The sequence below is a fragment of the Oryzias latipes genome, chromosome 9 (genome assembly GCF_053564925.1).
Source record: "Oryzias latipes strain Hd-rR chromosome 9, Olatipes_Hd-rR_3.1".
In the NCBI taxonomy this organism is placed as follows: Eukaryota; Metazoa; Chordata; class Actinopteri; order Beloniformes; family Adrianichthyidae; genus Oryzias; species Oryzias latipes.
In genome coordinates this window covers 5,472,296-5,499,652 of record NC_136245.1, presented here as the reverse complement: position 1 = coordinate 5,499,652, position 27,357 = coordinate 5,472,296, and the positions used below count along the sequence as shown (strand labels likewise).

Below are 27,357 nucleotides of genomic sequence, written 5' to 3'. Positions count from 1 at the left end.
ACTCAAGAGGGGAATTTCTGATGAACTACTGCCAAGAAACTATGTTCTAAAAAACGACAGTTTAAAAAAAAGGGGCTAAACAAGCATAATCATAATTTAAAAAAAATAGAAAACACTGGGAACGCTTTCACATTAGATCAAAACCTGATCAGAGTGGGGACTAATAAGCACAGCATTTTTTGCTTCATTAAACTCGCTTACAAAATGAACAGAGGTACAAGATGAAAAACAAAGTGAAATTAACATCTCAACCAATTTTTGCCCAAGAATATGTGTGGATAAACTAATTCATAGTGGATAAAGCAGTTATGGGAAATAAGGCAGCCCAAAAAAAACTAGATAATGTCCATGGGAAATAATTGTTGGGAAAAAAATTAATAAATCACACAAAGCCTTGTACATCCAATGATTTATAAAGTTTTCAAAGCTTGCCGTATATACATCTTTACATAAATAAACACATGGAATGTAAATTTATTTACATTAGCAAAAGCAGCTAAAAGTGGGACAATCCCCCACCTCAATCATAACCATAGCCTTCATTATTTCATCACATACCGTATAATTGTCTGAATAGGGTTGATTTAATTAGCTATAATAGCTATAGCATCTAGAATAGTTAGCAGGTAGTTTGGCATGATAAGCATGAAATCATATCCACCCACTGGGTTGACACCTGCTGGTTTTTGGTTTGTGATCTACCCAGATCAGCTGACAGAGGGTGGGCCAATTCGTGACAGAAACAGTCAAAACAGCCTCATAGTGTGCAGACACATTCAGATACCTGCAATTCAAAAAGTAGGCTAAACAGTTTGTAGCTCATCATACAAAGACGGTTCAACAGATGTTGGAATTTTAACTGTTAAAATAATGCTACACAAAAGACTGTTTCCAGTAAAAGGATTCTTCAAACGCCTCCCTAAAAACCAACATCAGAGTTTCTTCTGTGATATTTCAAGTATTCATTAGGAAAAATGTCACGGATTCTTAGCAGAATCCAGAGCATGAGAAGTAAAATATTGCCAGCTTTAAATCTCCACGTCTTCAGACAAAGTCAGGTTCCATCCTTTTTGTAAATGATGTGACTGTTGGACAGGTCCACCCTGCTGTTATTGGGACATATTTGCATAAAAAAGCAGTCTGCTATTTTTTTTTTAAAAACGAGTAAGAGAAACAAGCCCATGGAGCCATCTGTCCAGACATCCCAGTCACGCACAATTTGAACCAAAAGGAAGATTTGATGCAACTTCATGCAGTTACAGTGAGGGAATCCTACTCTCATTTGATGATACTAACACACTTTCCTGTCAATCGGTAAAAGGAAAGAAGTTATTTGTGTCACATCTCACAGCTTAAGTTGGATATCTGCTTCAGCTAGTGAGGAAATATTCGAATGAAACGATCCTGGATAAGCCCCCATTTCCCTTTAAGATATTGTGCAGCGCAGTTTCCGTCTCCCACAGACCGTTTGTCGCGTAAAGTCATTAAAAAAAGGCTCTTCAAAGTTTTGTTGAGTGATTGCAGTCACAACTAAAAGAAGCTTTGTTTCTGCTCTTCATCTTCCCTCCTCATCAGCTCCAGGGGAACGAGCTGCCTGAGATCGACGGCCGGATGATGCCTTTCGGGGTCGGCTTGGATCCAAACCAGGACATCTGAAACACGCAAAACAAACCAGTTTGGCTTTTTTTATTTTCTTTTAAAGAAAATAACCAGATTTTTCAATTTAAAGAAAAAATGCAAACATTTAATGTGACTTGACTACAGCAAAAACAATTGACCTCTTTACATAATAACATTACATAATAACATTCATGTCAATAACTTGACATGAATTAAGATAAGATAAGATATTCCTTAATTAGTCCCACGATGGGGAAATGTCCTTATTGCGGCAGCAGTACAGGAACAGAGAGCAGTATATAAAAGAAAAAGAAAGAATTAAAGACAAATAATTAAATAAAAACCTTGACGTTTTGAAAGTGAAATTAATCCAAAGAAAGAAGCAAAAGAAATGTTTAAGGCTTCGTATGAGCACATTTTTTTTATCACCATTTCCAGATCTTAAATCTAACCCCCTATAGAGGATTTCAAACAAGATCAAAGTGAAATTATTGCTGATTCAACCTTTTTTTTCAAGTATTCATTAGGAAATGTCACAGATTCTTTGCAGAATCCAGAGCATGAGAAGTAAAACTATTCAAACAGTTAAATCTGTTTGTTGGAACAATCTTCCAATGGATCCCTGCCAGGTTTGTATGGCCATTACAACAGCATAACTAAGTTTTTACACAATTTTAAACCAAAAGTCTTTTGATACATTTACACGTAAAATGTTTTTTATGGTAAACATGGATGTGAGCACATCTCAGAGGTCACTCCGGGAGAGTTGCAGAAAAAAGGGAAAGAGTTCAGGCCCCCTCATCAATTATTTAAGGAAAAACCTATGTATTCAAATAAAGTAAAAAACTGACATCTAAAAACCTTTCAAAGACTTTAAATTCAAGACTTATTCTGGAGAAAAATGCCAAACAAAATGGAATTCCCTATCCTTGTAAAGCTACGTTCACTCTGCCCTCAGCAACGCGCGTTCATGCAACCGTATTCTATAAAGAGTCTATTTAAACGTGTGTATATGTGCATTTGGAGCTTCAACGTTCAAAACTCGGACATTCACGCATCGCTAATTTTGAACAATCATTTTTTGGTACAAAACACATGGCCTCTGAAGGTGTGTTGAGAGTCAAACCAGTTGAACTTTGATCCATCAGGCACTCGGATTTGGCAGTAACAGTTTTCATTCACGGAATGAAACCATTTGAAAATTTATCATGGAGGTGAAGTTAATAATAGCGGTTTGTGTCCAGCTGTAATTATTTGACGCCAACGATTTCATTTATCATAGGAGGAACAGTGAAAGAAAAAGCCTGGAGCAAGACTCTTCAGATTTGGACTGCTTCGACATTTTGCACAGAGTCTGTTCCAACCGTAGGTGGCAGAAATGCGCAAGCAAACGGTAGACAAAGAAAAATAAGGAGAAACCTCATCCTGCTTGTCCTGTGTGAACACCATAGGTTAAATGTAGATTCAAGAACAGGTTTTTAGTGGGTTTTACACGCGTGTCACATGGCCGGTGTGAACGTAGCTTAAGGCCTATCAGCCAATCCCATGGTGGTCCTAAGTTGTACCGTTGACCAACAGTGAAAGCAAACCAAAGTCAGTTTCACATGAGGCCATAACACGTATATATTGATTTATTTTAAGATGTTATCTGCCATCAAATGAGTCTGGAAATGAACAGCTGCTTAGTTTGACAGCCTTTCAATAATTCCAAAGAGTAAATAAAGAATTAAAGAAACAACAACCTTGTACTCCAGAGTTTGCTTCAGCATGTCCTCCTCTTCTCGGGTGAAGTGCAGCAGCACAGACACGGCTCGGATCAGCTGGTACGCCTGACGGACCACGCACACACGTTCAGTGTCGGCCGCTGACAGCTGGTCAGAGCAAAGATCCCTGAAGACTCACCTCAGCCTCTCGGGACGACATGAACTTCAGGACAACATGCTTGAGGTACTCAAAGTTGATTTCTTGTGAGTCGTTGAGGTCTGATGTGTTCGTCACTGTAATGTTGGAGGTCGGGGGGCTGGGAGCCGATGGCGGGGGTGGTAGGGGGGGCGGCTCTTGATTCAACCTATCCTGCGGTCTTTCAGCCCGGCTCTCTGGCGGTTTCTCCTTCCCTTCAGCTTCAGCTTCAGGCTTGATTTTCTAGAACACAAACAACATCAAGATAAACATTGTTGTTGTTGATTTACATTTACTAAGTGGATCAATGTCAACACCTGATTAATGACATTCAAATGAAGACAACAGTATTGTATTGTAAAATCTCTGCATGGTTAGTCTCACCAGTTCTTTTTTTTTTTTTTTTCTAACTTGTCCTGTCCAACAGCTGGGCAGACAGATGAGAGCTGAGGGCCTCTTGTGTTGGACATATTTTATTTTAACAAGAGGGGTTATTAATCTTCAGACAAACCAAAGGTATGTCTGAATAAACCCCTTTTGTAAATGAGGCCAAACTTTATTAATTTCAATCATGTCTGAAAATCTTTGGTGTTGGACCGGACGGAAAAGGAAAGAGGGGAAGAAGAGAGAGGGACGTTAGAGAGAGGGGGGGTAGGGGGTGATAATAGGAGGGGAAGGGGGGTAAGACCATGAAGCAGCATAAAGCAACAAGTTTACTGGTTGTTAATCATTATGGTAAGGTTCAAATGTAGTACAAAAAGGGCGGGGCCTGTCCACACACACACTCAAATGTTATAAACACACCTGCTAGCTGCAAAAATGTCCACCTGTCGACATGTACACAAAACAGATAGTGTTCACACGCATACTTATGCCTTAAAACCAACTAGTGTGAAATATTTCCGTCTTTCAGTCACGCAAACCGCCAGTGCAAAGGTGAGCTAACACCTGTGCTCAGGTGAGTGTTTATGTTCTTCTAAAATGGATGGTGGAACGTGAAAAGAAGGAGGGAGAGTGCCCAGCCATCCCCACCCCAAGACCCCCACCGCAGCAGCAGCGGCAGCCGGAATCCCCCCAACGCCACACGGGAACCGGCAGGGAACAACCGCCGCTCGGGCGACCAAGCCCGCCACCCAGGCCAGGGCCAGCAGGGCCGCCGCAAGGCCCCCAGAGCCAGAGGCCAGGGAGGCACGGAGGGAAAGAGAGCGCCGCCCCAGCCCAACCAGGAGAGCAGCCCCCCCGCCGCGCCGGGAGAACCCAACGAAGGGCCCCACCGGAGAAGGACGCCCACAGCCCCAAACGAGCACCCCACCACCACCCAGGAGTTCCGGGCATCCCCCCGCCCCAACCCCAGGTACGAGCCAGGACCCCCCAAGGGAGACCCGCTCCGCACTCCAGGCAGCCACCCGCCCGGCCCACGGTTGGTCCAGGGAGGAGCGAGGCAGGGGGCCCGCCGCCCCCGCCCAGGAGGGGGGAACCCCGGGGAAAAAAAGAGGGCCCACAAGGGGTGTTGTAAATATGGCCCGACCAGGCTCGGCCACAGTTGGAAATTTGGCGGGGCCCAGCGCTCAGGGGCAAGGACCAGGACCCACCCCCCAGGGACCAGACACCCCCGGCTCAGATGTAATGTGAACCCCCCCACCGCGCGGAGAGAGCACCGCCGGGCCCAGGAAGCCGGCACCCCGGGGACACGGCCGCCGTTGCAAAGGGGCCCGTACCCCCCACCAGGGAAGAGGCAGGGGACAGATGATGTTGATGTGACAGATGACAGATGTTGATTTACATTTACTAAGTGGATCAATGTCAACACCTGATTAATGACATTCAAATGAAGACAACAGTATTGTATTGTAAAATCTCTGCATGGTTAGTCTCACCAGTTCTTTCTGCAGCGTCCTCTTCAGCTCTGCCAGTCTTTGCTGCAGCTGCTTGATCGTCTGCAACGGCACCATGGTTGTTATGCGTGCGTAAAGGCACACGCATTTGCGTGCATGTCAGAAACAGCACATAGTGCACATGAAAAAGGGGCCCGACCCTGTTCTTGTCGCTGAGCTGCTGCTCCAGATCTCTGTTCACCCTGCGGATGTGGTCCAGGTCATCCACGGTCACGCTGCCATTCTGCTCGTCCTCACACACCGCAGGGCTGTGGAGCTGCTCCGTCACGGTTTCCACTTCCACTTCCAGGTAAGAAATCTGAAGAGAATACAACAAAAATATGAAAATGAAATATAATTATTTACCCCCTTTTAAATGTAATGGTCTAATCCAATAGAAGTCCATCCAATTAGTGCCAACAGTCTCACAATTAGTGAAATGAAGATCACCCGAGTGGCGTGGGTGTGTCCCAAGTGACTAAGCCAGAAAACACCAGTCTATGAAGAGTCCAGAGACTGGTGGAGTGCTACTCCTGGCTACCATTTTACCATGAAGACAGAGGAACACTTCAAGGAACTCAGAGAAATGGTTGTTGAAATGTAAAAGTCAGGGGCATTGAACACCCCCCGGAGTTAAGTGAAATCCATCATCAAGAAGTGGAAGGAATATGGCACACGTGTGAAAATCAGGCCGCCCTCATAAAACAAGTGACCATGCAAGTAGGAAACTTGAGAGAAGCCACCAAGACCCCTACGACTACTTTGAAGGAGTTACAAGCTTCAGCTGCTGAGACGGGAGAGACTGTGAATGTAGCAACTGCTGCCCGGGTTCTGCACTGGTCAAAGCTTTATGTGATGAAAGCCACTGTGGAAGAAAATACATATTAGAGCTCGACTAGAGTTCTCCAAAGGGCATGTGGAAGACTCCATGATCAAGTAGAAGAAGATTCCTTAGTCCAATGAGACCAAAATTGAGCTTTTTGGCCATCAGACAAGACGATATGTGTAGCGGCAGCCAAACGCAGCACATCATCAAAATACACTATCCCTAATGTAAAGCATGGTGGGGATTTTTTTTTTCCCAGCAAGACAACGATCCAAAGCATACTAAAGCATGCAAAAGCTACACAGGAATGGTTTGAAAAGAATCAGGTAAATGTTCTGGAGTGGCTGAGTCAAAGCCCAGACCTGGACTTAAAAAAGGGCTGTTCATGCCTGGTGGTATCCACGCAACCTGACAGAACTTGAGCAGTTTTGCAAAGACGAATGGAGCAAAACTGAAGTGTGCAGATGTACAAGACTGAGACCTATCCACACAGACTCAGTGCTGTGATTGCAGCCAAACGTGCATCTACTAAATTCTGACTTGAAGGGGGTGAATAATAATAATAATAATAATTTTCCTGACGCTCAAAGTGCTTGGAGAGTGTCCATTATTCATCCACTCCTCATTCATACTTGGTGATGGTAAGCTGCTGTTGTAGCCACAGCTGCCCTGGGGCAGACAGAGAGGCGTGGCTGCCAATTCGCGCCTACAGCCCCTCTGACCATCACCCCTAACCCTTCATACACACGCCAGTGGACCCACACTGGAGGCAGGGAGGGGGAAGTGTCTTGCCCAAAGACACAACAGGGGAAGCGGGTATCGAACCGCCGACCCTTCAATCAACCTGCTCAACCGCCTGAGCCACATTTCACATTTTTGTTTCATTGACATCACTTTGTAGAATTCTGTTTTTCACGTTGAGATCGTTTTCTAGCAATTTTTGTGTGTGAGGAAAGACACATTTTTATTGACCATGAGGGATTTATGAAAGCAACAAAAGGGACAAACATCCAAGGGGGGGAGGGGGGGTACTTTAGCAAGGCACTGTATTGCTGTCATTCTATTTGTCAGAATGACTATTCTTCCTCTGATACCATTTATTAACATGTTCTTGCTAACCCTAATTTTTTTCATGATATTTTTGCTGTAGTGCAAGTTATTCAAGTAACAAACTGACCAGACGCCCTCAATAAAAGTGGGTGGCCTCACATCGAACTTTCAAAGCGTTTGACGGATTCTCCTGAGCACGTTTTCAGTGGAAGGGGTGTGGCCTTCCAACATGCTCACTACTGATAGGAGAGAGTGGTTGCCATAGAAATGTAGACACAAACCAATCACAGCTTTCTGAGGAAGTCTGGTCCCAACATGGCGACGGACATATTGTGGAAAAAAGGCGACTGGATTGACTTCATTTGGTTGGAAGGAAGGCATTTTCTATGGGTGACATCACACGTGATCCGTTCAGGTATATATTGTGGAGTCAATGGTAGTGACACAAACCTTATCTCAGGTGTAGGATACTATTCTGTATCTTCTCAATTATAATGCAACTCAAAAGCAGCCTCCCAGGGTTTCAGGTTGGAGATAAATAAAAACTCTACAGATTGTTTTGTTTTTGGTGACAGTGAATGCAGGCGAAACGTTTGCTGACCCGCGCCTGGCAGCTGTCCAGCTGCTGCGTCTGACTCAGCAGCTCCTCCCTCAGGCTCAGCAGCTGGGAGTCTCTGTCCGCCTCCGTCTGCTGCAGCTGAGCTTGCAGCCGCTGCACCTCCTCCTGCAGCCGCTGCACCTCCTCCTGCAGCTGCAGCAGCAAGTCCTGCCGGCTCTGCAGCTCTGCAACCCAAACGCACACAGAACGCAGAGTCCAAAAAGAGTTCTGCATGTTGACGAAGTGAGCTTGTGCGTTTGTGTGCTTCACCCTTTTCAAGTGCTTTGACGTCCGCCTCTCTCAGAGTTAGCTTCTCGGCGACGTCAGCCAGCTCCTGCTGTGAACTCTGCAGAGTGATGTTCAGCTCTCCCACCTGAGAACATGCACACAGTTTGACAAGACCGGGATGGCAGTTTTTCCTTTAATTAAATAAGAACTCCTATCTGTCTGCATTAGTGCTGATGTTTGGTGCAAACAGAACCACAGGAGGGAGTCTAGCACAGATGGCGTGCTGCTAAAGAACGGCGTGTGTGTGTGCTGAAGCCACAAACCTGCGTTTGCAGATCCTCCTTCTGTCGTCTGCTTTCTTCCAGAGCTTTGGCGATTTCTGTGCTCACCATCTGCCTGCTGTTGAGCTCCGCCTGAGAGTGAAGTCGAAAAATAAACGTCCTAAATGGTAGAAGGTTTTGTGTACGTCCAACAAATCATTTTGTTCCAAGAAAATTTGCAGTTTGATGGTAACTCTGTTAAATTTTAAGGTTTAAAAAAAAAGTCTGGCATAATTAACAACTTCCAACTAAACCTGAGCTCTCAGGCCTCACAAATAGGACTTTAAACATAATATTTTACATTTCTGCTTTACATGTTTCTCCCTCTTACCTTGCACTGCTCCAGCTCTTCTGTCTGAAGTCTCAGCATGGAGTTTGCTGCAGACGCTTCCTGATCCAGATGGGCCTGTCAGACAGTGACCGAGATAAAGAAGGTTAACAGATCAGAAATAAGAGCCTTTTACTCACTAGAGGTTATAAATGTTTAACCACAGAGGCAAAATGGAAGAATAGAGTTTGGGTTTGAGATCAGGACTTGTCGGAAAGTCAATGGGACGAGCAAGAAACATAAAATGCACAACAGAAATTGATTGGAGGACAGCATGTATGCATTTGGACTCGGTTCGTTTGTGGTTGAGGACTGGTTTTCATAGCGTGGTGAAGTGATGTGCTTTCATTCAGATTTTTCAGAGATGTTGTATCCTACTGGCTCATGAATTAAACGTCTTTTGGAATAAATGGATGATTGAACAAATTAATAAAAAATGAAATAAAAACAAAAACAAAAAAAAAACCCCACTCACTCATTCAGTAAGTTATTAAACCTCAAAGATCTTCAAACAAATGGGTCATTTTACAACAAGCGTATGTCACCAGATCAAAAGATGATGAGAACTTGCCACCTATATAAATTTTTTTAACCTACCGGTAACTAAAATACATTTACATCAAAGAGTTGGTGAAAATGGCTTTATTCTGTTTAATAGAGGATGCATCTGTTGCAGCGGCTGCACCATAGAACCACTCAATTTGGTCATGTAGAAAGATTTGGAATTTTGGGCAGGCAGATACCAAATAATGCTAAATGCGACTGCTGTCGCCAACATTAACCCTTTAACTACCCAACCAGGACAATGAATTAAATGAATTAATTTTTCTGCTGCTTATTGGCTTAGAGAAATAATACACAAACAATGTTTTTTATATGTTTTCTAAATGTCCGTCTGGTTGAGCGGGTGGTTACACGGCTTCATTCAAGTCATAACATACCACCCTGTCCAGAAGCGTCTGCCTGTCTGACTGCATGGAGCCGATACTTTCTTCCAGCCTGTTGACCGTCTCCCGACTCTGCTGCTGCAGCAAACACACCTGCTGGTCCAGAAGGGCCTTTTCTGCATTCCACTCCCCTTGCTGTGCAGAAGACAAAGATTTTCAAAAGCATGGAAAACCTAAGAAGAGGAGCATGCATTTAATAGAAACAATGTTTTTACAGTTTTTTGGTCAAAAGGTACAGGGTGTAATATGGACAGTTTAGCAGGGAAATTCATTTCTAATGAAACACAGCAGAGGAACGATTGGACACCTGAGAAATAAGCCCTTTCTGGCAAATATATCTCAGCTGGAACGGCAGTGAAGGTAAAGTTAATCTGGCAAAGATCACAACTTTCACATGTTAAACTAGCATTGAGAGTTTTTCTGCATTTCTGTTTCCAGCAGGGCTTCAGACTGACCTTTTATTTTTAAGAGAACTAGCAAAACACTTGATAAAAAACAGGTGAACAGATTTATGTTTAATCTTCATATATTTTTCTTAAAATTAAAGTTGCAAACTCAACTTTTTGAGATTTTAAGTGTATTATAATGTTTATTCCTCACAAAAACCAACCCCAAAGCAGTCATTTGATCCATTCACACATTTCTGAGTATTCCTCTAAAAAACCTCTGAGCACCAGCTCCTCCCAACCCACTGAAACGTGCCGGTTCTCACATTGTGACGTATATAACTGAGAACAGCCCCTTCCAGGGAGAGTCTGCGCTGCAGCAGCGCCCCCAGGCTAACAAACACACACCTACTTTCTGCGCTGAGCTAGCGGTGATCTGCAAAACGCATTTGTAGGATTCCACAACATGCACATCTATCTTTGCAAAAGTTCAGATATTGTTTGTTTTCGTGGGCAAACCGCAGAAACGCTGCCGAGGTCGTTTCTAGGATGATATCATGAAATGGGCGGCACCCACTAGGAGCGAAAGGCGGAGCCTCAGAGATCAAGTCGACTTATTTCCTGGTAGGAAAATGAACTGCAAAAAATAACTATTACTTCCTTAAATACATATTTTTTTTAGTGTGCCAAAGGCCATATATTATCATATATTTGGATATAGTTTGCTCTGAAAGACAAGAATAACATGATATAGGCCCTTTAAAAATTACTTTTTCATTGGTACAACATTTTGGTCAGTAAAACTTACATAAAAACAACAATTTACCATTATTAAATTGCTGTCAATGATCATTTTGCTTGATGACTTCAGAAAATACAAATTTTTTAACCTAAAAAATATCACCAAGCGTAAACTGAGAGAGGCACTAAGTAAAATAGGACCCAAATCTATGGCTGATTAAAGTAAACAAAAGATAAAATCATTAGGAGTTCTGTCCCAAAGACATTAACTATAATAACACAGCTAAAAAGATAAATCTATCTCCAAAAATGAGCCCCATCAGCCTGACTTCAGTCTAAATGTATGTAATGAAACATTTAATGCAACATATTTAAGAGTTTCCACTCTTCCAGCTTCAGATAAGCGTGGGTGCAAACGTCTCTATGTCACTAAACATATAGCAAATGATTTTTTATTCAAACAGGTCCAACAACTAAAAAAATCTGTGTGTGTCCTCCCAAACAATCCCGATTTTGTACATTTTTGGATTTTATTTTTGAGGTAGTCTTCTTTAATATTTTGAAAGGGAGGAGGGGTGAAACCACATAAATCTTGGTTTGATGCTCTGGAGCTCACCGCTCTCTCGATGTTCTGCTGCTTTTCTGCGATCTGCTGCTCTGCTCTCTGCAGCTTCTCACCACTCCTCACAAGTTGCTGCTCCAAGTTTGTAATCTGGAAGAAGACAATCACGAAATGACAGATCTATTCTATGATTAACGAACGTCTCATGATTGGATGTTCCAACGTTGTGAACCCTGCAAAAAGGCTGAAGGAATGTGGAGTCGAACAGCTCACTTGTGCGTCTGTTCTCTCTTTGTAAGCTCTGGAGGAGTCTTCTTTGTGCCGCAGCAGAGTCTGCAGCTCTTTGATGGTGCTGCTGGACTTTGATACCTGTGAACAAACCGGAGATTATTAACACGCAAACATCTAGCAACCATTTCTGTCAAAATTCCACTTTGGTCGGTATTTCAGAAATGCATGTTTGAGTGAAGGTTTAAAACTGACGGTATAAAACTCGTAAGGTCACGAAAAACCCAGAAAAGTTTTGGAAACTGAAAATGCAATTTTCATTTGCTGAGGAAAACTATAAGATGAGCTGCACTTTAAAGTAAAAATGCCTCAAAGTGTCCCTGTTGTACACATGATCAGTTTTATTTATGTGCTAGTCACCATATCACTCCTTTGTTTTGTTCTTCCTACTAACTTTATCCACAAATATCACAGAGAAAAACGTTGGGTAACTACCGTATTTTCCGGACTATAAGTCGCACCGGAGTATAAATCGCACCAGCCCAAAAATGCATTATAAAGTAGAAAAAAATACAGATAAGTCGCACTGGACTATAAGTCGCATTTTAACTTTCACAACCTTATATGACACAATCATAGCAGACTGTTTATCTAATAATTTCACAGTAATTTTTTCTCAAACTTATTTATTTATTCCTTTCATGAAGCATCATTGGCTAACTAATACTCTGTTTTCATCCTGTATTTGTAGAAACAGTTGTCATTTTTATTGCATTTCTGAATCTATGAAATCATTGGAAAATAGAATATTATGTTGTTAGCCTTCAAGATCTTACTGTAAAAAAAGTTTGCTGATTCTCTGAGTCACTTAACATACTCTTAACACTTAACATCCCTCATACATCAAATTGACCCAGGAACATCATCTCTGTTCCTCACAAATGAACATAACAGGAGGGTTAACAATGTATTTATTTCAATTTATTTCTAATATAAGTCGCTGCGGAGTATAAGTCGCACCCCTTTCCAAACAATGAAAAAAAGTGCGACTTATAGTCCGGAAAATACGGTACTAAATATTGACTATAATGAACGGTTTATTCTGTTTGTGAGTCAATCCCGACAACAAGATCGGGTGGAAAGCAGCAAAGTCTGTGGATGACCCGCTGGTGTGGTCAACTTTGTCAAGTTTGCTATAAATTCTACTTTTAGGAAAGTAGAATTTAAGCAGGTCCTAACCATAGCCGTGTCTCACTAATGCTCTTTGTAAAAAGAAAAGTAATGCCACGAGATATCTAGAAGTGTGTAGTGTGTGTGTTGGACAAGATTAGGCCAGCACAATGAATCGCAAATTTATCATAATTGCGACATCGAGTTGCACAATGCAAATATCGCAAAAGACAGCTAAAATTGCGATAAATGGTTACCTTAAATGTGCTAAAACAATCTTATGGCAGCTTGAAGTATTTAAGGAATCAAAAAAATCCCTTCATGCATTTGACCAATCAGATGGAAACCTTTTTTAATGTTAGATGCTTGCCTCCTATGTAGACGAGGGTGGTTTGGAGTGTAATTTGAATTTACATTAAACTGTTTCAGTGAAATGGAAATTATGTTTTTGGTTGTTTTGCTGTTTGTTCATGTATCGCAAGTTATATCGTCATCATAACATTGATCACTAATATTGCAAATCGCATGTTTTCCTCATATCGTGCAGCCGTTGACAAGATGTATTAAATCAAAGCCACAGTAACCTGACTAGAACTTGAAAAATACCTCTAGTGGTCTGTCACTATGTACAGATACAAAAGTGAGCCATTCCTGAAAACCCGTTGTTGAAATTGAAGGGTAAAGTCGACTTTACCCTTCAATTTCAACAACGGGTTTTCATTCGAGTCTACTATATTTGTTCACCTGAGCCTCCAGAGAGCTAACAGTGTCAGCGTGGTTTGTTTTAGCAGCTAGTAGTTCTGCTCTGGTCTCTTCCAGGCTCGACTCCAAAGAGGACTTCTACAAACAAGAACATATAAAAATGAACATTGAAACATTTATTGAAAGTGTTGTGAAAATATGCAGAAGCAAAAAACAAAACAAAAAAACCACAGCCTTCTCCTCAAAAATCCAGAATACCCATGAAAGTCAAGGAAAAAAAGTGGTCCACCTCCTGGAGAAGCTCCTGCAGATGCTCATTCTGGCTCAGGTTCCCTTGCAACCGTCTCTCCAAAGAAGAAACCTTTTTCTGAAGCTCCGTTACCAGGCGGTCTTTGTCCTCTCCTGTCACGGCAGCCTGATGAGACACATCTTTACTGCTGATTTCATAGGAATAATGTGTTTTGCATATAAGATTTAAATATTTATTTAAAGACGAATTCCAATAAAATTATATTTTGGGTGTTTTTAACATGTGCTGGCAGCATTTATCTGTTAAAGCTGGACATATATTAAGAAAATTAAGCTTAAAATTGTATTTCTAAGTATTTCTTTATTCAAATCCCGGTTAATCAGGAGCAGCCGATAAAAATGCAGTTTGAAAATAGATCAAATTTGTGAGAAAGAAAGCCACAGGGACGGGGCTGCTCTGCAACTTTGCTAAAAACGGTATAATCATAATTAACAAAGCACTAGGAACGCTGTTACAAAAGACGATCAGAATGCGTCTTTGAGCTAAGCTGGTTGTTTTATGTTTAGACCTTCTGTTGCTGGAGCTTCAGGTTTTCATTCTCAGCCTGTAGATCGTTGAGAGACTTCTCTAAAGCCGACACCATCCCCTGTGACTAAAAGAGAGCACAGAAAGCACTCTAAGCACTCAAATTTAGGATTTTGTGGTCAAACGCCACTCGTGGTTAGAACTAACCCTCTGAAAATCCTCAGAAACCTGCTGGATGATTGACTGCAGGTCTTGGCATCGACCCTCCAGCTCACTGATCTTCTTGTCCGCCTCTTCTCTCAGCAGCTGGAGCTCCTCTCTACATTAAAAACATGCTTTAGATGTAAAAACCAAGATACGCGTGGTAAAAAACATAAATGCAAATGATCCCTGTATATTCCTAGCACAGTACAAAAGAAAACATGGTACCGTTCTATTTCCAGCTCTGAGCTGAGTCTGCAGCTCTCCTGGTGTTGCCGCTGCAGAGTCTGAAGTTTGCCCCGAGCTTCAGTTAGCTCTCGTTTCACTGACTGGGTTTCAGCCTCCTTCTGCTGAAGCTCTTGCTCCCGCTGGCTGAGCAACTCCTCCTTCCTCAGTAACTGATGGATGTAACAGACCAGAAAACACAATTAGAATAGAAATGGTAGACACAGAAATAGGGATGGGTAACCAAAACAAGTGGATACCGGTACCGACGTACTAACGGGTATTGAATAAAAACGCAGGTGTCTGTGTTTCATTTCGGTTCTTGGCACATTAGAATGATTTCTACTTATACCCGCCATGTTTAAATGCTTCTTTTTACGGGCATGTGTTCTTTGATTATTATTAACAGTGTCTACATCACGTTGTGATCTCATGTGGGAGGATATCTGTGTGACAGAACCAGTTGCAGCTTATTGCCCCGAATAAATCAGTTAATACGGTTTTGTTGTATTGCTGCTTCCCTTTTCCCTCCCACATCCCGGGGTCTTAACAGGCACATTCAAGCGCACCTTCACCATTACAAACACCGTTTAGGTACCTGAACCACTTTAAAAGTAGCAGTTCGTGACTGGCATCAGATACAATCCTAATGGTACCCATCCCTACACAGAAAAGATCAGAAAAACCCTAAATCGCTTTAAAAAGTTTTTAAACTCCTACACTACACTTATACAAAGGAAGTATGGCGTTTGAGCCGACTGGGTTTTTCTTTCAGCTTAAACTTTTTAACAATAGTGCAGCTGCATGTACACACCATGTGTTTAACTTTAGCCAGCTCTTGCTGCTGAAAGCCCTCCAGCTCGTCCAGGTCATCCCTTTTCTGGAAGAGCGTTAAGCTTTGTTCCATCATCTCCTCAAGCCGAGCTGACAGGGCGGCCTTTTCCTAAACAAGCACAACAGTCGGGTTACAGCACTGTTCATGCACCGCTCCCCCCAACAACTCCACAAGAAACACTTCCTGGAGTTTGGACCAGAAATAAACTTTTTAGTTCCAGATTTATTTGGGAAGCGATTCTGCATAATTTCTTTGGCAACATATTTTCAAAGAAAGTTGGACACATGTGGAAAATAATGCTCAGTTTTGCTGATTAAAAAGACCTTAGGGTGTGCCAATAAATTCTGCATCAAACGCTCAGATTTTTCTTTCTTTTTTTATACTTAAAAAAAAAAAAAAACTAGAAGGCATTCAGAACTGCTACATCAGGCTAAAAGGGTTGTCTGAGTCAGGAAGACACGGTGCAAACGGACGTCTCCAACTCTGGTGCTGGTTTTTGCAAACCAAACAACTTCTGTTGTTACTACAGAAGGAAGATACAAGTGGGGTACAGCAGCTTACTTGCCTTTTCAACAGTGGCCATCTTCTCCATCCATTCCTGCAAAACATTGAGAGTAAAAGGGTTTTAAAAAGACTAAAAACAAATTCCCCCTTGGAAAGCTGCTGGCACTGTTTTGTTTTACCTGATCCTTCTTTTCTAAAGCTAATGTCATCCCCTCTGCCATTTTGGCTCTGGAGGCTTGATGAGATTCATTCTGTTCTTGAAGCTTTTTTATGGATGCTGTGCAGCGAGAGTGAGAGACGGACAAAGAGAGGAAACCACACATCCAGATTTGTATGCAAACAGAGCAAAGAAAAAAAGAAAGAAAACCTGGCAGCACGATTAGTAGCATTGTTGGTAGTGGTGAAAAGTTTAGTTCAATCCAGCAGCAAAAAAAGGCAACGACCAGCAATGCAAGCCAGCTCACTAAACTAAAACACAATTAGGAAAACATCAAAACGCCATGTGAAAAAAAAAAAGGATCTAAAGTCCAGAATGATCATTTTTAAGTCTCAATATGTTCTCAAGTTGGTCTTTGGCGTGTAGAGCTGAATTCTGCGTTCGACAACAGAACCTAGATTTCCAAAATTATTGCTCATAATGAGTCTGGAAAAATGGATAATCCTCAGAGAAGCATGTTGACCAATCATGTCCACTGCAACCAATCACGTTGACCAATCGTGTTAACTGCAACTTCTACTGTGCAGTCAAAGCTGCTGTGGTAAAGACAGTTCATTTTAACGTAAATACATTATCTGGTCTTTCAAATCCCAGTGGAACCAGTGCCATGATCTTTTTGTCCCCTGAGATTATTTAGGATCTTTTAGAATCAATGAGTCGTTACATTCTTCTAAACATTCTGAAATTTTTGCTGCATTTCTGAAGCACATTGAAATAAGAGGAAATCTTCAGAAATAATTTTCATGGCACTAATCTTTGACTGCAAATCTAAAAGTATCAAAGGGAAAATGAAATCCTTTACGTTTGATAAATAAAACTCAGAGAGTAAACATCTTTTCTTTCGCTGATTTCCTTTACTTTATAGTCAAAACCCATAAATCACTGAAAAAAATGCACATTGTAATTCGTAAAAATTTGCATAATTGGGCTTTTCTGACATCTAAAGTACCGTAATTTAATCATGTCTCCGCACAAAAACATTCAAATATTAAAATAAACAAAGCTACAAAATGTAGGAATATTTCAAAACAAATACATTTACAAATGTTTACTTCCCAGATTAACACTCTTAGTGATATGTTAAACCAGCCAGCCTAAAGCCTAGTTGAAGAACGTAAGAGCTACACAACTTAAAGAGGAGAAAATCTACAAACACTGCACATGAAAGCACACAGACAGTCCATAGGCATGGGGACAATTCCCTGTTATTGATAGAAGCAGAAACTTTTATTTAGGCAGAAAACCATCAGATCAGACTAAAACACAGTTACTGGACATACTGAAATGTAATAAGGAGGCGTGCTTGCAAATTGCTGTACTGCAGTTCATTATATCGACTTGAATGTAAAAACTCCAAACAACACAGACTAAATTCAAAGCTTAGTGACAGTGAAAAGCCAGCCTCTGAAGCCCACATTATTAACAATGGCAGCAATCTACAGAAAGAGAGTGGTGAGAAAGGAGGGAAGCAGCTTTGGAGGAGAGGAGAGGAGAGCAGAGGTACCGGTACGTACAATCCTGATGCTTTTCTAATGCAATTTCAAGCTTGTCCTTGGTCTTCTGCAAAACTCTCAGCTGCTCAGCATAGTCTAATGTTGGGAAGTAGGGCGGTGGAATGAGATTAAACAAAACGGTGAAGGAGGGCATCCACAGTCGTACAGCACAGCACATAGAGAAGCAGACGGATGAGTTTGGAGACGGGCAGGAAGAGGGGAGAATGGAGAAAGAAGTGGGAGAAAACAAGAGGGAAAACATGATTGAGAAAAAACGGGAAATTAATTCACTAAGGATTTTCTGCCACGAGAAAATCCTGCTGCTGTAAAGACTTTGTGAAAAGGAGCTGTCTCCAGTGTTTTCGGCCACTGCAAAGTCATTAAAATCAACTGAAGAAACCAAGAGCTGCTAACGCGGGGTTAAAGGGGTTGTTCTCTTGACACAAAACTTTAGAAATGAGTATTTTGAGGTTTGCTTTAAAGAAAATTCTGCATATCTAACAGATGCTTTAATTCAAATTTGATTTGGATTTTTTGTTTTCGTTGAAAAGGCTGTGTTTATTATGCCTTTATATTTTTTCCCAGCATGCCATCTCCCTATTTGAAGGTTTTTATTTAGTGCACAAGTTAACACTAATGTGTGGGTCAAAATGAATTCAAGATTTTAGTGTTATTTTGTGCTCCTCTTTTGTTAATATTACTTAAAAAAATCAGTATTTAAAGTCCCAAAACTATGTTTTTAATGTATTTAATGGGTTTTGTAGTATTTTTCAGATGATATATAATGGAAATATCACTCAAAATTCCATTTCTAAGTATTTCTTTATAGTACTTGTTAATCTGGAGCAAACAAAAAAATGACGTTGGAAAAAGCCTTCATTTGTGACATAAAACCCACAACTGCATCCTACAAGCTCCCTGCTCTGATGCATCAACCTATAGACAACTAGAACCATCTACGTCTTTGTTTTCCTCATCTGAGCTGGCATCTGGCTTAAAACTCTACAGCTAGATGGCTCCAGTATTGCCCGCCATTAATGGGGGTGTGAGGGGCTGTAAGGTAGCAGGAGGCTGTGTAAACAAAGGGATGATGGGAAGTGGAGGACAGGCTTACTCCACGCCAACAATCCCCTTCTAGAAAACAACACAAGTTTATTTATTTGGGCCAAAAACGGCATAATCATGATTAAAAGGGCACTTGGAACACTTTTACAATAGATCACAAGTTGATCGGAGCGGGACTTCAACTGGTAAATCATGCTACATCTCATAAAAATGTTTTTTTACGCATTTTTTTTTAGACAAAATTCTTTATTCTTGCATTGAGATGGATGAACCAGAGGCTGACACTAAAGGAGACACGTTTCTACATTTGAATGAGAAGCTGACAGCTGTGAACAGCAGGCTGATAACTGAAGGTGTAAAGGTCCCTGTGGTTCAGTGAGCTCCTGGATTACTGCCACTGGCTATAAATCAAAGTGAATGTACATCCTGGTACTCTGTGCAGGTCATGTGCATGTACTCGGTGTGGAGGCTGTTTGAGCTACCAAAAATACTGTGCAGGAGCCTTTATCTACATTTCAATGGTTTCAGCAATCACATCCTGTCCAACCAGGACAGGAGACAGGCTTTCACAGGAAGTCCCCACAAAACGGTTCTGCACATCTTCCTTTACACCTGACATGTCCAGGTTAAACAATAAAGATGAAATGCAAAACCATGTTGGAATTGACCCTAAAAACAATGCCAGACTAACACGAACACAGACAAACTTAAAGCAGTAGTTTGGGGGGGGGGGGGGGGGGGGGGGGTCCCTACCTGACAGCTTGGCCTCCAGCTTCCGAATCTGATCGTTTCTTCTGAGGATCTGTGCGGGGAGGTCGTCCCTGGAGCTGCTGCCGTCAGACGCCTTCACATACAAACACAAACATTTAGAACCCCTGAATAAAGAGAATAATGATCAACAACGTTGGTTTAGTTTTGTTTATTCAAACACCTTTCAAACTTTACTTTGGTAGAAAATTCCCAGATTTGATGAGCCGTTTAAAAAAGATTCTGTAAGTGCAAAGAAACATGTGAGGAATAATTTTCTGATTGAAAACCCCTTAAAAGATTTGGTATGGAATGAATAGAAGTGTTGACAATAACTTCATTTCTTCTTATCTAACACCTCAAATGAATAAGAGGATTCATTCCTGTATTGAAAACTGAATCTTTCATAGATGGTACCGTACGGGAATAAGAGTAGTTGTGGATTTAATGATAATAAGGGCTTGGCGATTCATCGATTTAATACATTAATTGGAATTTGTTGTTGTTTTTGGGAGAAAGAGATTTTATTTTCCCAGCTCTCTGCTCTTTTGCGCTTCCGTATTTCTCTCGTAAAGCCCAGATGTGAAAACAGCAGGAAGCAAAGAGGAGCTACTTCCACAAGGCTGAGGAAGAAGAAAAGAAAACACTCTTGCATGCATCCCCCGTAACTCCTCCTCCAGTGTAGCTTCAGTTTAAGCCAGTGCTTCTCAAATAGTGGGGCGCGCCCCCAGGGGGGGGCACGAAGCGATGCCAGGGGGGGCGCGCGGTGGTGGCGGTTTTAGGCACAGGTTTGTCCGGTGCGCAAATTTAACGTGGGGGCAGCGGTGACAGCGGCTCAGTGCTTGGAAAATAATCTGGTCCACTATTCGGTTCCTATTGTCTGTTCTGTCTGTCCGCGGCTGCGCGAGTGAGAACGAAAGGGGAGGGGTGGTGTGGGCCCTGTCTGCCAGGGGAATCGGGGCACGCGGACCACTGCTACCGCTGCCTGTTGCCCAAGATCACCGCTGCCCTTAGATTCCTAAGCTCATGCTAACAATGTCATTCTTTATGAACTATTGTAGACATTTTGATGACGTGTCTTTATTTTCCATCCATGTTTTCTTTGTCTGCCTGTGGTTTAGTTAGTGTCAGACAGACATAAAGACAGCAGGTAATGCAGGAAAACAGCTGCACTTTTATGAGATCAGAAATAAACAATCCGTCATTTAGAAAAAAAAAAATCAGCACGTTTTTACCTATTTCTTCAGACTAAAAACGTTAAATATATTGGTGCTGCTGTGTTAATGTTTCAGATCAATTTAGATTTAATATTATTTATTGATTGAATTATTTTTTTCAGCATCAAATGGTTCAGTTGGTCAAAATGTTTCTAGTTTAAATAAGGAATGACAGATTTTTTTTTATTTCAGGTACTTTCAGCTTCTTTTCTGTTTTAGACTAGAACAGGGTTTCTGTGGCTAAATAAAGTTAATATTTGTTGAAAGTGGATTTATTTTGCTTTTTTCTTTTGTTAGTGTTAAAAGATACAATTTTAGGTATACAAATTTTATAGATACTGACCTGATGTATTGTCACCGCGCGAGTGTGTCTGTGTGTGTGTGTGTGTGGGGGGGGGGGGTTATGGGGGGGGGGGGGTCAGGGGGGGCGCGAAACATTTTCTTTTCCTAGGGGGGGCCTGGCAAAAAATAATTGAGAAGCACTGGTTTAAGCTGATGAAGCAGCGAAACATGTGAAGATTTATAACAGCATCCAGACAGGAATGGAACTTCAGGGGACTGACTGAAACCTCTTTTCTCATGGGGGGGGGGGATTATTAGCAAGAAAACACAAACAACAAATTTGTGATTGAAACTCAAACATGTCATAGACGGCGTCAAAACGCCTAACACAGAGAGCAAAGATTGATTAGAAATCAATACAGGAGTTCCTTAGAAAAAAAACACTGCTGTTTTATCTGATGTTTTCATCATGTTGTGACTTCTTCTCTTACTGCATTTAACGTAAAATCATTATGTATAATAAAACCTATAATTTTTCTTTGTAAAGTAATTGAATATTTTGGCTGGTAGGTTGTTGTTGTTTTTTTATCTACCAGTCAACTTGGCCGGCGAGTCAAAATTGGGTTTTTGGTCATTGTAGTTGTGACTTTAAACTAAGAGCAACTAACCACACGCGGCAAAATCCATTTCAAGGCTGTTGCTACCCAAAAATCTCTGGTGAGTTTGTTCTATTTCCCTTAAGGAGATGCTCAAGCTAGCGGTAGCTCACACAACATCTGCTGCATTGTTCTGCAAACATTTTTACAGTTTATATTTAGTTTAACTTTGTGTTAGAGCCAATTCTTTTGTTAAATATATTCCATCATTTGTAATTTTTGTAAAAACAAAGTAGAAACACGGAGAAAGAAATCAGATTAAAATCAAAAGAGTTCATGTCATCTACACAAGTTCAGAATAAATATTTGCTCCCTCACAAGGATTTTTTTTTGCGAATTTGCAAACCCGTCACTTTATTGATTCTAGCTTTAACTTATCTCAGTATCAGATTTTGTATAAACAACATAGAAGCCCATTTTCCCTGAATGATCAGCTTTATGCCTTAAATGTAAATTATGAAAATTATCAACTTAGTTTACTAGAGAAGCTCATGACCGATTTTAAGATTAAGAAAAACTTTAAACAGTTTCATAATAAGCTAAAGAACTAACAGCCACAATATAGATCAAACTATTCAGAGAATGGAAGAAGATCTGAAAAGACACTATGATACATCCTGTTGGTAAGGGTGTAAATAATCTACTCACTCATTATTTATTAGCAACAGATATAAAGAATCAGTATAAGATTTGAAATAGACCAAATAGAAGCCCATTTTTCTGAAATAGATCACCTTTATGCCCTAAATTTAAATTATAATTACGATCATTATCATTGAAAGTTCACATTTCTGTGTCACTAAAGAAATCAGATCCATACTGAAACACAAACGTACAGATCTGGATCAGTTTCTGCTCAGATCACTACCAAGTAAAAAACTAGACAAGAATAAATCTATGTTACTTAGTAAACTCCTTCTTCTAACACAAAAGTGCATTTTATTCAATTGGATTTTTAAAAAACTCAGAATGTAACTCAGTGGTGTGAATACATTTTTAAAATCCTACCAATGGAAAGAATTAGAGCCTAGTTACAGAACAAAGAGGAGATTTTTTAGGGATTTATGGCGCCGTCTGCTGGAACTTTTACCCAGTGATCCGGCTGACAGAATACAAAGGGGTTCGGGTTCATTAGAATGGCGTTCTTATCCGACTATTTTATCTGCTTGATATGACTTTCTCACATACTCAGTTAACCACACCTTCTACTTTTCACCAAATGTGTATGTATTAGGAGATTGTACACATGTGACTGGGGCTAATACTTACAATCTGTACTTATTCACAAACTACCCTGTTGTGCCCACACCGCTGCATTTTGTCTTTTTGTCATTTTTTAGTTTCATTATGGTGTTTAGTATAAATACTTAAAAATCTACATAAAATATAAATATAAATAATAACCTCAGTTCTGAGGAAGAAGCTTATCCAGTTTGTTCTAAACCTGCTTTGGGGTAGTGACCATCAACTTCAGCAGAGCTTTCATTTATGACATCATAGTCAACCAATGACCTTCTAGATCAGTGGTCCCCCACTTTTTTCAGGGCATGGACCGGTTTAATGCCATTAAAATGGCATTAAATGTGTTAACTCACAATTGTCAAAGTGTAAACTAAAAAAAAATCAGACCAATCAGTGTGACGGAAAACTGCAAATATCTATTTTTCTACACATAATCATAAATGTAAATCCACCGTTTGATCGACTTTATTAGCAGCATCCTCATTAAATTAGACAGCTGGTTGCTGCATATTCTGCATTAATATTTTGCCACAATAAATCCACATCTGGATTAAAGACTCCTGCTTTCTGTGTGTTAAATGCAGATTTTTCAAAAGCTCTTCCTCTGTTTATTCACTGAATCTGTGTTGCAAAAATAAACTTTCCAAATACGTATGTTTTATGCTAACTTTGCTATCTTGGGGGCTTTTAATTTAGCAATTGGCGCAGCCGCTTTAAAATAATAATAATACTTTTCGTGTTCTAAGACAGTCGTGCGACCGAGCAACCTGACACTCGTCAAGAATGACTTGGATGTGGTGGAGAGGATCCTGAAGTTTTCTAAAGCCAAATTTCCCTTTAGAATCAGATTATAAATAAAACGGAAAAAATGTAGGACTTGTTTATTTTTCTCTGCGGCCCGGAAGCAACTGTCCCACGGACCGGTACCAGTCCACAGCCCAGGGATTGGGGACCAATGTTTTAGATGTCATGGCTTGGTAACTCAAACATATCATTGTTATTGTAACTTTGCACATCCTGAAACTGCCAAAGCAATCAGAAAAACCCGTGCACGCTTGAACAGAACACGGTCAAAATTCTATGCATGTCAACACAGATAGTGTTACAAATACTATAGGAACAAACTGAAGCTTCGTAAATTATTTAAGTTGGTGAAAAAGAGACAAAGCCCATCGGAAGTCTTTCCTGGTGAAATATGACACCGTGCTGCTTGTTCAAATGAACAGAACCGCAGCACACAGGGTTTAAACGGCAAAACAGATTTTCTTAGAGCAAATTGATCAAATGAGTCACAGCCATAGCAGAACCACATCCAACAAGAGCTGCAGTCTGACAGAATGAAACACAACTTTTGACTATTTCAATGTATGGGGCATTAAAGAAAGAGACCAGTATTGTGTAAAGGACCTGTTCCAGTCACACCCTCTGTCTATGGTCTGAATCTACCCGACTAGACCGGTTCACATGCATTCAAGTACAGCTGCCCTGACGCTTCAACTGTCTGATTCCAAAGCCAGACACTTCCCTTTCTGGATAACAAATAAACAAAACACACCTTTATTATGATTAATTAACTGTTAGTTTGATTACTACTATTACTATTGATTACTACTACCCACCTCCACAGTGATGGATAATCAGCAAACCTGTCCAATATTTTCTTATTACCACATTCCTTTAAAGACCCACTCCAATGAAAACAGTGTTTTGGGTGTTAACATGTTCTTGTGGCATTTTTCTGATGATGGAGGACAAACAGAGAAACTTGTGCTTAAAATGGCCTGAGTATTTCTATCTTTAAATCTTTGTAAATCACGAGCAGATGAAAAAATGTCATTTGTAGGCTATACGACACTCCCAAAAGCTTTTTTTTTTTGGTCAGCAGGCCACACGCTCCCTGCTCTGCTCCATTCTGATGTAGCCACTTGTTGACAAATGGATCCATGTACGTCTTCATTGTCCTCATCCGTGCTGGCATCTGGTTTAAAGCTGTACGGCTGGAAAGTTCTGATATCGCTCGCCATTTTTGTTGCACTGGCAATGTTAGGTTAGGGGTACGAAGGGCTGTTAGCTAGCTGGAGAGCGTGTAAGCAGATAGTTCTCAGCTATGGGCGACAGGAAAGGGGGGAGGGGTTGCTCTATGAAAACGGTCCACCCAGAAACTCAGAGCAGAAACTGCTGAGATTTTTTTCTTGGCAAGTGAAGCAGTTCGCGAACAGTAGATCTATCTGACAGTTAAGGGACAAAAAACCTTCAGCATTAATCTCGATTTTTTTGTTTTGTAATAGTAGGAAGACACCCAAGAGGCTGTCACAACAAATAATTTACTAAGCAGCTATCTTAAAAGCTACACATCTTCTAGCAACAAGACTAACAAACAGTCATGAAGGACTTACAAAGTCGTCTCCCGAGTCGGCCCCCACTGAAGTGATGGATTCCTTGCTGATGGTGCGAGGTATGCGAACGCCGCTCCGTGGGGACGTGGCCGCCTCCTCTGCAATCTTTTTCTTCAATTTGGCAAACATGTCGCTGCCTTTAGTCCCTCTTACTGACAGAAATGTGCAGTTTCAGGAGAGCGAGAGGCCAACAGAGGCATAGAGTTTACAGTTCCCTGATCTGGGGGTTCTCTCCGTCCTTCATACTCTGCAGACTGCTTACGTCTTCAAAAGAAACATAGAATATCAGGAATAACAAGACGGTCAAAACTGTATGTCAACAACAATCTGGTAACAAGCTTCTTAATATTATTAGTTTTTGAACATCAAAATATGTTTGTGGCTGTCAATCACCAACAGTGATTCGGTTTAAATGACCAAATGAATTGGATAATTGTCATCAGATGACACGCAGGTCACTAACATGGCCACCTTCAATGGTTCGTCACTCCATTTTCTTTGGAAATCTAGACATGGTTAGGTTGAGTTTAAGCTAGCTTTAGCAGACTGCTCAACTACTGCATAGGAGTTTTTCTTTTAAAACGATTTCTTCTGGAGGTTTACAGACCGTTTCCACAGCAAGGCAACACTCTTTCACATTTCGATGACTACTTTGACAAACCGCTAAGAAGTTTGGAAAACGAAACAGTTTTATGACAGTCAGTGTTTTGACAGCCAGCTCGAATCAACAATAAGAATTAATGTTGACCCACTGGGAAATGTTAGCCGCCGTTACTTAGCAGACTCGTTTACTGCTGTCTTTTTTTCTTACCGTGTTGTCTTTATTGAAATATTCGTCAGTAGAGTTTAAGAGTTGACGTTTTTTTGTTTTACCATGTCGTCAGTAAACAACAGAAACCGCGAACGAACAATTTTCTTCACTGTATCGCATAAGCAGCTAGCTGGTGTTGTTAGATGGCGAGCTACACGTAATCAACACAGATGACTGATGACGCAACGGCGCTGCGCTCGCTCATTGGTCAGAAGAGCCATGGGCGTGGAAGTGTACCCAGAATGCACCGGGCGACATTCGCTTCACACAGACTGAACCATTACCCAAAGGGACTATACGATAAAGGGACATTTGAAGACATTGTGTTTGTAGGACTTCTGATTTGCAGTATCTCGCTAGTAGAAAAAACTGGAATTACATTTTTCTGTAATTTTAACTTTTTCAAGTACTTGAACTACCTTGTCATATTATACCTGTGTCTGTTCTCTTGCCTTTTATTTATTTTTTTTTTTTATTATTTTACCTGGAAGTCCCATTGAGATAAAATCTCTCTTTCAAGGCTGACCAGGGCCGAAAGGCATCATCACAAGAGACCTTATCAAATAAAGAAAGTTGGAGATACTACCATTTCTGTATTCAAACAATTCATATAAGTGATGATATATTTAAATTGACATTTTAACACTGATCTCCATTGATTGTTTATAATATAGAAAAATGAATGCATATTTGTGTCAGAATACATGATCAGACTCTGAAATCACTCTTGTCTCTGCAGAACTTCTCAATAAATGTTTAAATTTCTCTTACAAACCGATCTTTTATTTCAACACACAATGGACAAACGACTTAACACATTCCAAGCACACTGTTAGTTTCAGATCTTGTAATTTAGAAAAGTGGATTTTGCACTGATAGTTTACTAATACAAGTTTTTTAATAATGGTTTCTTGAATACTGTAATAATATCTTTTGCTCATAATCAATAAGCATTCAAGTTTGTACATGAGGTGTGATGTCCAATAAAGATTTCTGCTACTGCAGTTATGTAACAATATGTTTTGATGATAATCAATAAAATGTAATACTTATTCTTTGATAAATAATCTCCAAACAGACTGATAAAGTCTTAAAACTTTAATAAATTGTTATGATAACTAGGAAAAAGTGAGGTAAAACATAACAGGGCTGGGATTAAATAACTTTGTTTCTTCCCACTTCTAAGCCTAAACACACTGATGTATGGAAAGG

At 40.7% G+C, this 27,357-nt stretch overlaps 1 protein-coding gene and 1 long non-coding RNA gene across 9 annotated transcripts; one reads left to right on the top strand and one right to left on the bottom strand.

Moving 5' to 3' along the window:
• Positions 1 to 394: 394 nt before the first annotated feature.
• golga1 (golgin A1) lies at positions 395 to 26,340 on the bottom strand. Of its 8 annotated transcripts, XM_078952521.1 has the most exons (25): positions 26,146 to 26,339; positions 25,335 to 25,598; positions 19,548 to 19,638; positions 17,751 to 17,825; positions 16,199 to 16,296; positions 16,081 to 16,113; positions 15,495 to 15,623; positions 14,684 to 14,853; positions 14,462 to 14,573; positions 14,298 to 14,381; positions 13,769 to 13,894; positions 13,522 to 13,617; positions 11,653 to 11,748; positions 11,434 to 11,529; positions 9,685 to 9,825; positions 8,747 to 8,821; positions 8,419 to 8,508; positions 8,138 to 8,240; positions 7,871 to 8,052; positions 6,169 to 6,258; positions 5,554 to 5,712; positions 5,397 to 5,456; positions 3,523 to 3,762; positions 3,363 to 3,449; positions 395 to 1,652 (listed from the first exon to the last, which is right to left on the bottom strand). In XM_078952521.1, the coding sequence occupies exons 2-25, from the start codon at positions 25,461 to 25,463 to the stop codon at positions 1,572 to 1,574; spliced, it is 2,643 nt and encodes an 880-aa protein (XP_078808647.1). In that variant the 5' UTR covers positions 25,464 to 25,598; positions 26,146 to 26,339; the 3' UTR covers positions 395 to 1,571. The 8 variants fall into 8 exon arrangements, with proteins under 8 accessions (XP_078808647.1, XP_078808649.1, XP_078808648.1 ...); XM_078952523.1 differs by lacking the exon at positions 15,495 to 15,623 and having other exon boundaries at positions 26,146 to 26,340; XM_078952522.1 differs by lacking the exon at positions 17,751 to 17,825.
• LOC144994512 (uncharacterized) lies at positions 1,578 to 2,941 on the top strand. The gene is made up of 2 exons (XR_013658074.1): positions 1,578 to 1,674; positions 2,160 to 2,941. It is a non-coding gene; the product is annotated as an uncharacterized LOC144994512 (long non-coding RNA).
• Positions 26,341 to 27,357: the final 1,017 nt, after the last annotated feature.